This window comes from Psilocybe cubensis, chromosome 13, assembly GCF_017499595.1.
Source record: "Psilocybe cubensis strain MGC-MH-2018 chromosome 13, whole genome shotgun sequence".
NCBI lineage: Eukaryota > Fungi > Basidiomycota > Agaricomycetes > Agaricales > Agrocybaceae > Psilocybe > Psilocybe cubensis.
The window spans coordinates 1,526,167-1,538,089 of NC_063011.1; the positions used below are offsets into that span (position 1 = coordinate 1,526,167).

Sequence of the window (11,923 nt, forward strand, 5' to 3'; positions counted from 1 at the left end):
ACATACGATGGACCTGATTAGGGGACCCTTGTCTTCGGTGGTAAGACTGCTTTCAATCTCATTCGAGGTGTGGGCAGGCGACTGTATTCTGGCTTCGAGTTGTGCGTTGACTACAGATCCTTTAGACTGTGAACCTTTGCGCGCAGCTGGTTCCTTGTGAGAGTGTTTCATTTAAGGGCATACTTAAGGTTTGGGGGAAAAATCACAAAGTTGTAGGGCGCTTTATATGTGTAGACAGGATACCGATATCACATCCGCATGTACTGGCCGCACTGACGTTACACTATATTTTACAACGCCCGTCATTGGTGGCCTGGGTGTCATCGTTGGAAATTATCAAGACCATCTACTCGCAGCTCAAACTTCAAATCTAGGTACACAATATTAAGCGGACAGTTTAATCCTGAGTGACATTGGAGCTAAAGATGTATATTTCGATTCGATCTGCAGCGCGGACGCGTCACCGGGTTGGGTTGTGTGCTCTTACTTAAATCTTGGGGTTAGCGCTAAATGTAGGTACATTTCAGGAATTTGCAAGACAATTGGGGTATAAGTATGCCAGTGTGTTGTTTTACAATTAAATAATGCGATAATAGCAAGATAACAGTTAAGATCTAAGAGTCCGTCCCTACGAAAGCATTGCAATAGTTGTGTATAATGTACATTAATTGATGAGGGTATATAGTAGAAAGTCCGGGTAGTTACTCTTACAATGCATGTGTAAAACTAGGAGTGTAATACGTAAGGCCCGTAGGGATTGATCCAATGGTACATTGTATCGTTGGTCGGATCCGATGTTTCGATCGGATGTGCTGGTGTCAACTTCTCGCTGGGACTTGGAGAGTCCACGACGATAAATCTTTCTGGATCTATGTGATAGTTTAGTATAATCAGGGTCATCGAGTTTTTGGTATGTGCAACGTACCCGTTTTGCCAATTTTGCCAAATTCGGAGACATCACTGTGAAAGGTGAATGTCAGATTGAACGTAGAGCACAGGAAAAGGATCGATGCTTACTCTTTTATCATGAAAAACGGATGAGCGATGAGCTCCAGTATTCCGAAGCGCGTCTGGGGATTTGGGTCCAGAAGCTGGAGATCGAGCGATCAGCACATTTGCTCGTGGTTTCATAAAACAACACATAATTACCCCACAGACCAGACTGAGGGAGTCCTCGTCGAGCTCTTGGTCCTCAAAGAATGCTCTGCGATCCTCAACACCACCGTAATCTTCCTCCCATGTCATGACATCGCTGCACTCATCAAAACTTCGCAGCATCTACATAGGGGTGTCAGCCACAATGGCAAAACAAAGCCAAATCCTAACAAAGACCACATACCCGATCCTCCACGCCCACCATCTCCGCGAAAATACACCCCAGCGCCCAGTAGTCTACTGGGTAGCTATACCCCCTTGCAAGAACTTTCTCCGGTGCCATGTATCCGCGCGTCCCGACCGCGCGCGAGGAGTACACCGTATCACGGTGCAGCGGTTCCATAGTGGGCGTGCGGTAGCTGAGCCCGAAGTCGCCGAGCTTCACGGTGCCGCTTGGGGTGAACAGGACGTTGGCAGGCTTCAGGTCGCTATGTATGACGCCAATGCTATGTAGGGTGGCCAGCCCTATGGCCTGTGGAAGTGGTTGAGTATGTGGACAAGGTTGATGATGGAAAAGATGGAAAAGACAAGGGAGAGAAAACGTACGATCTGTGCGACAATTCGGCGGGTATCGCTACGAGGCAGAATGGTCCGCCTACTGTCTAGCACGTCTGCCAGATCAGTTGCCATCAATGGCTACAATGGCAAAGAAGAACAATCAGTAAGTTACTCGTGTCTTGACCGCCAGATATCGCTCGCCCTTACCATCAACAAACAATGCTCCCCGCGGAACGTCATTGCTGCCACCAACTCCATGACAAATTCAAATCCAACTTTGCCTACTTTTGGCGCCTCTGCGATGCGCCTGTAGACCTCGCACTCGCTTTTCAGTTGTGAGCGTGCGCGAAGGCCGTCCGCGAATGGTACATCACGCGTTCTGAAGCGCTTTAGCGCCCAGATGCTATCCTCCTTGAGACCGAACTCACTCTCCATCTCCTTCTCGACAGTTTTTGTTTGCCTGGCCGATGGAGAGATGGACGCAGGTAAGGGTACCGAACGCACGGTCTCAATACGTGCGGTCCCATTACCGGAGCCGATATCGCGCACCTTGCGCACGGCGATGCTGTGCCCTTTCAGCATCGCGAAGCCATGCAGAGGCTTCGGTGTCTGCTCTGCGTTTGATACGATATGTGGTGGGAGGATATTCTGGTACCCAACCAGGTGCGCGTCGAGGACATTGATAAACGCCTCCCTCTTCTCCGCGAACCTGCGTTTGAACCCTCCTGTCTGGGACGTCGGCTGGCGTTGCCGTTGTGTTTGTACTGGGGACAACTGAGCAGCGCGCCCTTCAATTGAAGAAGATAATGTTCTCCCCACAAATTGAACGGGTCTCGCACCGCTTGCGGAGGACCTGCCTTTCGCGCATTCCGCATTGATGGTTTGGCCAACGCGAGACACATAGCCGGTGCTGGAGCTGCAGGCGGACGCGCTGGCACTGGAGTATGTCGGTAGCAAAGAGTTGCTACCGTAAAAATTAATCCTTTCCAACGCCTCGTCTGCGGTGGAGTATAGCCGTGCATTGTTGCTGTTGTTGTCGCTTCTGGTTCTGTTTCTAGATGAATCTCGTGGAAAGGTGCGGGTGCTGGTACGTGATGATGCGCCCTGTCCAATGTTGCTACTGCTGCTCTGTGGGTGGCGACTCCAACTAAAATTACTGCTGCAATCTTTTTGGCTTACGCGGCGTGTTGACTTGGTCTCGTTGGCGCGTGGTGATTCAGTCTTGCTGAGTCGTGACTGTTTAGTGCTTCTGTTGTGGCTTTTGCTGTTACTGCTACTGCTTCTTCTGCTGTGGCACTGGTCTGTGGAAATCACGTTGGAGGTTATGCCACCAGCACTGGAAGGGAAGGTGAGCTGCTTCGGAGTCAGTGTCTCCTCAGGCTCGTCGGTGTATAGCGTGTGGCCACGAAGCTGTGTGTCTAGTGCTCGCTGGCGGGAGCACACACCCCAGATGCTGCTTGTGTGAGAAGAAGAGGAAGAAGAAGAGGAAGAGGTGGAACACGCTGGAGCACTTGAACTGGGTCCTGAGCCTGAGCCTGAGCCTGAGTCAAAGGCGTTTGTCTGGCTAAGATCTATTCCGAAATTAGGGGAGGTCGGGCTGTTGATTGTCAACAAAGGGTATGATTTTGAAGACGAGGTGGATGCCACCGCTGAAGATGAAGATGACGACGACGACGACGCGATTAGGCACGCGAACGAGGACGGGGTCGCGGACGACACTGTAGACAATACCTGCGCCAGCGTCTGCAGCCCAGCGTACTTGTGGTACAACGAGTCCCGGGCCTCGAGTGCAAGTGGCCCTGGGTGTGGCATGGCGCGAGGAGACTTGTGGCCTTGATCGATCTGCTGTGGCATTGCGATGAAAGTGGAGATATAGTAAAGACGCGTCTGGTGGGGGTGTTTTGTGTCGCGTGAGCGTGTCTGCGCCACTCGGCAAGATGGTTATGACAATGCGGTAGGGAGGGGGTTAGTAGAGAAAGAGGAAAAGGAAGGAAGAGTTAGCGCGTTTGTCACTCCACGGTGGGTGGTGATCGTGAAAACGTTTATCGATCGGTGGTGTAGGTATATGTCACAGCGCTTGGGCCTTTGGGTGTGGCGGTACCGTGTGTAAACCGCTGTTTTTGGGAAGGAGCAAGCTGACTTTAATCTTATCAGTGTACCCTTTTGCGCTGGTGTCGACGGTATACCACAGTATTGTGTGTGGGGTATGAATTGGGTATATTCTTACGCGGAGAAGGATTGGATTTGCTGGACAAGTGAATGGTTATGATTACGGAGGTGTTGGGCTGCTTGAAATAATATTTTATAGTATCCGACCGACCAATCATCCACAGATGTCTCTATTAGGCAGGTAGGGTCTTTACGTTTGGCTTCGTCTGATTGCGAAGTCTTCGAAAAATTGTGCTGAAATTCTTGGTAAAGACGCTATTCTCTGTGCGTTTCGATGGGTCGATGTGCGGGAGCGACTATGGTAAAGAATGTTTAATTAATGGCAATTTGCACCTTTGGTACTCGATGGGAACGAGCTGTTAGATTTTGTCGGTTTGTTCGTTGTAAAAACAAACTTTGCCTGCTTTGCTTCAGTGCCTACTATTTCATGAGAGTTCTTACGAGGCTGGATTCTAGTTACCTTGTGCTGATTGTAAGAGGAACCTGTACTTCTTGGAGATGAAAATAAGGATGAATTAGAGTAGTAAGGATCGACAGGCGTGCATGTTCTTTTAATATATCACTTTTCTTTAGGTGGTTTCTAACATGTTTGCTTCGCCGTTTCTGTTCTTATGAAAGGGGATTGGTCTCAAGGCAAACAAAATTTAAACAGAATACCTAGCATGCTACGTCCACCGTCGTGTTATTCAGTTGGAGAATCTGAGTTGCCTGCTACCTCATCACGACCAATTTTCAAGTATTCGTTCAACCAAGCCACCTTGGAGAAGTACTTCATTTCCTCCGAATCGTAGACCTGTTTGTCCAATAAAAGAATTCGTGGGCATCTTCATTCAATACATATGCAGCTAAATAGTCTGATGTCTATTTTAAACCTTTTAAAAATTAGGTAGGACTTACGATGCCTGATTAGACCCCTTTTCCTCTGTGACGAGACTGATTTTCCCCATTCAAGGTGTGGGCAAGCAGCCATTTATTAGTGTTAAGAGAGTATTTCATGAGAAGGCAGCTTTGAGGAAGTGGAAAAGAATTAAAAGGTGGTAGGTAGTTTTATTTGTGTAGGTATTACTGTGACCCGTGTCTGCGAAAGGGGTTGAACGGGAACATTCAGGCCCGTCTATTGTCATTGGTTTGCAACAGGAAACGTCAGTGCATTTAGTCCATGTTGGTGAATCTCATAACCTGAAGTGCACTGACATATGGCGTTAGGACATATGAAATTGCATTTGGACATAAAATTAAATTTGGTTTACCATGATGGAGAGATTGTGAATTGAGGCGCCTGTGCAGTTACTCCTACACAACCGTTCGTTTTCCTGATATCTATGCTCAATTTAGTACAAGAGATTGCTACTTTACATTCGATTACTATCCTTTGTTAATTAGCCATGCCTGACCCAGGAAACCTGTACCGAGTGCTTCAATCCCACCCAGCCATCACGCAATGCACTGACCTTCACAGATGATTAGAAAGATGTAATGAGATGACACCGATATCACATCTGTATACTATACTGACCGCACTGAACTTGCACTACATTTCTCAGTACCCGTCATTGCTGGCCTCCCTGCCATCTGTAGAAATAATCAAGACCATCTACTCGCAACTCAATCTTCAAATCGAGGTACACAATCTTTAGCGGGCTGTTTAATCTTGAGTGACATTGGGACCAAGGATGCATATTTTGAGTCGATCTAAAGCGCGGATGCGTCACTGGGTTGGATTGGGTGGTTGTGCTTAAAATTTTGGATGAGAGTTAAGTGTAGTTATATTTCAGAGAACTGGTAAGACAATCTGAGTATATGCTAGTGTGGTATTTTATCATTAAATAATGCGATAGCAGCAAGATAACAGTTAGGAGTCCTATGAAAGCATTGTGATAGCTGCGTATAATGTACATTGGTTTGGTGATTACTTAATGAGTGAATATAATGGACAGTCCGGGTCCTTACTTTTACAATGTATATCTGAAATTAGCAGTTTGATACGTAAGGCCCGTAGGGATTGATCCAACGATACATGGTATCATTGGATGGATCCGATGTCTCGATCGGATATATCGGCATCGAGTGTATGTCCTTGGGACTAGGAGAGTCCACGACTAATAAATTTTCTGGCTCTGTGTGTGATGGCTTAGTATAAATATGTCGTCAAGTTTTTGGTATGTGGTACGTACCCATTTCGCCGATTTTTTCGAACTCGGAGAGATCACTGGGGAAGATGAATGTCAGATTGAATGAGGAGCTCTGGAAAAGAATAGATGATTACTTGTTTTTGAAATACGGATGAGCGACGAGCTCCAGTATTCCAAAGCGCGTCTGGGGATTTGGGTCCAGAAGCTGCAGACAGCGATTAGCATATATGCGCGATTGCACAAAAAAACATGTTCTTACCCCACAAACCAGACTGAGCGCGTCCTCATCGAGTTCTTGATCCTTGAAGAAGCTCCTGCGCTCCTCAACCTCACCGTAATCTTCGTCCCACGTCAACAGATCGCGACACTCCTCAAAGCTCCTCAGCATCTACACAAACAGGGGCCGTCAGCCACAAGCAAAACAAAGCCAAATCTAACGAGACCACCACTCACCCGATCCTCGACGCCCACCATCTCCGCGAATACGCACCCTAGCGCCCAGTAGTCGACGGGGTAGCTGTACCCCACCGCGCGGATCTTCTCTGGCGCCATGTACCCGCGCGTGCCGACAGCGCGCGCGGTGTACACCGTGTCTCGGTGTAGCGGCGCCAGGGTTGGGGTGCGGTAGCTCAGCCCGAAGTCGGCGAGCTTCACGGTGCCGCTGGGCGTGAAGAGGATGTTTGCGGGCTTGAGGTCGCTGTGGATGATGCCTATGCTGTGTAATGTGGCGAGTCCAGTGGCCTGTGGGAGAATGGGTTGAACGAGTGCGTGCGGCAAGTAAGGGATTGATGACGATGATGGAAAAGAGGAGGAGAAAACGTACGATTTGTGCGATTATTCTGCAGGTATCGCGACGAGGCATTACTGTGCGCCTGCTATCTAGCACATCTGCTAGATCGGTCGCCATCAGCGGCTGCGATGACACGGCGAAGAAGAAGAATGGTAAGTAACTCTGTCTTGTCAATGACCACCAGATAGCGCTTACCAAAAGCAAACAGTGTTCCCCGCGGAACGAGACCGTTGCCACCAACTCCATAATAAACTCAAGGCCGATTTTGCCCTCCCTCGGCGCCTCCGCGATGCGCCTGTAGATTTCGCACTCACTTTTCAGCTGTGCGCGCGCGCGCACGCCGTCTGCGAATGGAACATTGCGGGTTTGGAAGCGCTTCAGCACCCAGATGCTGTCGCGCTGCAGCCCCATCCCCGAGGCTGAGTGAGAGTCCAAGAGACAGGCGGCGCGCACGCTCTCGATGCGCGCGGTGCCATTTCCCGAGCCGATGGTGCGCACCTTGCGCACGGCAATGCTTTGCCCTTGCAGCTTTGAAAAACCGTGCAGAGGCAGAGGGGTCTCCGCTGCGCTCGACACGAGGTGGGGTGGGAGGATACTCTCGTATCCTGCAAGGTGCGCGTCGAGGAGATTCAGAAGCTCGTCCCTCTTCTCCTCGTACCTTCGTCCCGCCTCGGATGATGGTTGACGCTTTGCGTGTGCTGATGGTAATCGAGCAGCACGCTCTTCGAATGACGAGCATGATTTGCTCCAAAGACAATGGACAGACGAGCTGCGCTTCGCGCCGTCCGCGTTGATGGTCTGGTCTGGGCAAGACACAGAGCCGGTGCCCGAGCCACTGGCGCTGGCGCTGGGGGAAGTCGGTAGCAAAGAGTTGCTACCGTAAAAAAGTATACCACTAAGCGCCTCGTTGGTGGCAGAGTGTAGCCGTGCATTGCTGCTGCTGCTGCTGCTGCTGCTGTTTGCGTATCTGGAAAAATCCAATTCGAAATCGAAATCTAGATCTAGGTGTAAAGCTTTTGGAAAAACGCGGGGGCTTGCGCGCTGGTGGTTTCTGCTGCTGCTGCTGATGATGCTGTGTGTCTTGTGGCAGTCGTCAAAGCTGCTGCTGCTGCTGCTAACCCTTTGGCTTGCGACACTTGTCGACTTGGTCTTTTCGGCGCGCGGTGACTCGGACCTGCTGAGTCGCTGCTCTCTGGTGCTTTTGCTGCGGCTTTTGGTGTTACTGCTCCTGCTTCTTCTGCTGTAGCATCGGTCTGTGGAAACAACTTTGGAGGATATGTCACCGGCACCGGAGGGGAAGGTAAGCTGTTTCGGCGTCGGCGTCGCCTCAGGCTCGTCGGTGTATAGCGTGCGTCCGCGGAGCTGTATGTCCTGTGCGCGTTGGCTAGAGCAGACACCCCATATACTAGTTGCGTCTGAATAAGAGGAAGAAGCTGAGCTTGAAGAGTACGCTGGGGAACTTGAGCTGGGGCCTGACTCTGACCCTGATGTTATGCTGAAGTCTGATTGTGAGCTTAGGGCGATTGTCTGGTTGAGATCTAGTCCGAAATTGGGGGAGATGGGGCTGTTGATTGTGAACGGTGGGTATGGATTGGGCGATGCCGACGACGCGATCGGGGACGCGATCGAGGACGCGATCGAGAACGGAGTCGCGGATGACAAAGGGGACAGTAACTGCGCCAACGTCTCCAGTGCAGTGTACCGCATTGAGGCCCGGGCCTCGCGTGCAAGTGGCCTCGATTGTGGTACGGTGCAGGGGGTCCTGTGGCTTTGATCGATCTGCTGTGGCATTGCGATAACGGTGGAATCTAGGTAAGAAAACGCGTCTTTTTTGTCTTTCGCGTCGCGTCTGCGTGTATGTGCCACTCGGCAAGGGGATTGGGACAATAGGTTAGGGAAAATTGGGGAAGAGAAAGAGCAGGAGGCAGAGAAAGGGTGGGGTGGGGGCCTTGTCCGGGCCACGGGCGGGGCGATTGATGAAAGGTCACAAAGAGATGTATCGATCGTTGGTTAGGGTGTGTTTACGGCGCTTGAGCCCTTTGGGAGTGTGACGGTAATGTTTAAAGAGATGTTTGTGAAAGGGAGAGCCTGCCTTTGATCTTATCAGTCCGCCCTTTGTGTTCAAGTTGAAGGGCTGTCACAGCACGATGTGCGAGGTTTGGTTTATCTCAAGGGGAGATGGGTTGGATGTGCTGGACAGTGGATGGTTATAATTAGCGAGGTGCTTGAAATCTTATAGCACCCGCAAATTCAGACTCCAGAGTCGTCTCTATTAGGCAGGTCAGCACCTTTGGGCTTCGTGTGAATGTGGATCATTTGGTGTTTTTGGACTGGAGCTGATAGTATTTTAGTAAAGACATTATTCTATGTGCTGTTGGGTGGGTCGATGCGCGGGAGCAGCAACGGTAGGTAATCATTGAATGTGTCAGCCTTTGGCAATTATATTGAGCCATAGACTCTGCCAGGGTGGTAAAAGGAGCTTTCTTGTGTTGTTATTTGACCTTCAGCTTCCGAGTTTGCTGTTTCATGAGAGTTCTGGAACTTGTTACAACGCTGGGTTTTTGTTACCTTGTTCAAACACCAATGAAAACAAAGATGATTTTTTTGTAATCCTATTTTATTCTCATGATGTGGCCGCTGGAGAATCATATGGTAGAGAGTGGTACTACGTGTTGGATCCATAGGATATATATATTATATTTTATTTGGATGTCCAGCTGGTTTGTAAAATGATCCCCTCGCCATTTAGATAAAGTTAACTCGCATGTTACACCCACCAGCACGTTATTAAGTTTGACCATCGGAATTGTCTGCCACCTCATCGCGTCTGGTTTTCATAAATTTCTCGTAGCGGCTCTGCCAGTTGCAACGCTGAAAGTATTCCTTCATGTAAGCCACCTTGGAGTTGTGGTCCATATCCGGGCCCCGCAACTCGTATATCACTTCATCTAATACAACAATTCGTTCTGCTTCTTCATCCAAAGTATAATTGGCTGAATGATTTGTTAGTTTTTTTTATGTTTGTATAAAAGAAATTAGACGAGGCTTACGATGATTTTGAATAGGTCCATTGTTGTCTGGGCCGATGATGAAGGCAGTGTTGCTCATCGGCAAAAGTGACCAAGTCCCAAAATGCCTTTGCTGCCTTTTAAGGAAGGCCAATGATTCATGTGACATAATTATGTCACACAAAACATTTGGGTAAAATTTGGAGGCACCCAAAACATTTAGAAGGCATTTGGAGGCTCCAAAAACATTTGTAGAGCCCAAAAGTTATTACTAAATATTTCACATACTTACACTTATTTCTCAATTATTGGTTTGCTATAGAACTTAGAGTGAATGATTGATCATAAATAAAAAGAAAAAGAAAAGCTTGAGTTCAACTTGACATGCACTCAAATGATTACCGGCCTTAGAGTGCGCAAAAAATGATTTTTCAATGTAAAAATTTATTCACAGTATCATCGCACAATGTCAATTTAAGGCAAAGTCCACCGTTTCTGTCTAGCCATCGACAAAGAGCCTCCCAGGTCTGATTACAAATTAAGTCGGAGATTGAATCAATGTTATGTGTATAATAACTCGAGACATGCCCCGAATTCCTTTCTTTCCTCACTCTCATGTCTCCTGGTTCTGACAACACAATCTTCTGGTGTCCCATGCACATGACATAGGCCTGAAAGTTAAACTCACAAGGTAAATCAATTATCCCCAACTGCCAGTGCAACCCAACTGACAATTTCTTTTATGTCTTTGCTCCTCCTTCGACTTTGATACATCTTTCCATCAAGTATAGATTACAGTCTTACGGACATGCATGTTGAATTAATTGTGAGTATATGCGCATCAAATGCGCATACATTTTGCATTTTGCTTACCATGACTCACTGTGACACATCCAGATCCAGATCTCAAATCACACGAGTTATTGTGACCTGGTCACACGGAGTCTCCCAGGGTCTGGTTGACCATTATCGTCATCTGTACTCGTTTCTATGTACCCTCCATTGTAGTCAATCAAATTTTATTGTGTTAGTATTTCCAAAGTGTGTGATTATTGGGAAATGGCTGCTATAAATAAGAATAAACAAGCTGTAGCATTGTGTGAACCTCAAATCTTTTTTGGGTCTCTCAAATGCAACTCAAATGTTGTCCAAATGTTTTTGGGTCTCCCAAATTTTACCGAAATGATTTCATTAAATTTAGATTTTGATAAAACATTCATTCTAGTGAAGGATTTGTAGCCTTTCAAAATTGCGAGTCTCTACTTAGTCGATATAAAAGGCCATTTGCGCCTTGGGGCCTTTGGGCGTCCCCAAATGCCTTAGTAAGGCATTTGGGGACTTGGTCACTTTTGCCGATGCTTTTCCCGGTCATTGATTAGGGTCAAGTAGTGGATTTGTGTTTGAGTCTTTAGGCTGGGCTCAGTATTTATAGAGATTCCTGAAATAAAAAAGACATGGTCGAGCATTTTATAGCTGTGGCCCGTAATGTGTTCAGTTTCTGCGAAAGGAAGGATGAGAAAATGAAGGCCCGTTGTCATTGGTGGCCTTGGTAGTCTTTGTATGGTTTGACCTGGTTTGACGGCCACCGTGCTCAAACTTCGTATCTTATCGAAGTACAGCATTTGGACGAGGCTCCTATACTATTACCAATGGTAGTTCAATGGTACATAAAAGTATAAAAGAGTCACAAAAATGAAATTGTAACTCGACCTTTGGTCAGAGTGAGGCTGCTCGTAAAATTAAGTCAAAATAGTAAATGGGATTTTGTGGCCGTTCAGCTGGGCATTAGAGTTATTCAGCTCTAGTTTTCGTCAGCACGACTGCCTTCTGGACCATTTTGTCCATCCATCCGTACTAAGCCACGAGAAATACGAGCCATCAAAAAATCTCCTGAACTTCCCTGTGTGTCCATAATGTCCTTATTTTGACTCCAAGACATGGAGACAAAATACAGGTAGACACCTGATAGGTGCGCAACGCGGCACATGCATTGGTGGAGATTGAGGTATCTGCTATCCGGAAGTGGCATTTTTGACTTCGTGGTGAGAGTTACAATACGAGGCTCGGATAAGCCGGCTAGTATACCATTGTGGTATGTTTGAATGATGTACGTGTTCAATTTTCCCTGACAGTATTTGAGAAAAAAAAACCTTAGTGGAGAGTCTCAAGAA

The 11,923-nt window shown here is 47.8% G+C and overlaps 2 protein-coding genes across 2 annotated transcripts; both read right to left on the bottom strand.

Annotated features, from left to right (window-relative positions):
- Positions 1–726: 726 nt before the first annotated feature.
- On the bottom strand, positions 727–3,507 carry JR316_0013218 (putative serine/threonine-protein kinase; the record flags this gene model as incomplete). Its single annotated transcript, XM_047898830.1, is given in 9 exon segments — positions 727–869; positions 926–960; positions 1,018–1,091; positions 1,150–1,278; positions 1,340–1,627; positions 1,702–1,791; positions 1,861–2,800; positions 2,833–2,954; positions 2,968–3,507. The coding sequence occupies 9 exon segments, from the start codon at positions 3,505–3,507 to the stop codon at positions 727–729; spliced, it is 2,361 nt and encodes a 786-aa protein (XP_047742378.1).
- A 2,286-nt stretch (positions 3,508–5,793) lies between these two features.
- JR316_0013219 (putative serine/threonine-protein kinase) lies at positions 5,794–8,535 on the bottom strand (the record flags this gene model as incomplete). The annotated part of the gene is given in 9 exon segments (XM_047898831.1): positions 5,794–5,939; positions 5,997–6,031; positions 6,089–6,159; positions 6,214–6,342; positions 6,408–6,695; positions 6,778–6,867; positions 6,940–7,711; positions 7,771–7,997; positions 8,011–8,535. 9 exon segments carry the CDS (start codon positions 8,533–8,535, stop codon positions 5,794–5,796), a joined length of 2,283 nt encoding a protein of 760 aa, XP_047742379.1.
- Between the last annotated feature and the right edge of the window lie 3,388 nt (positions 8,536–11,923).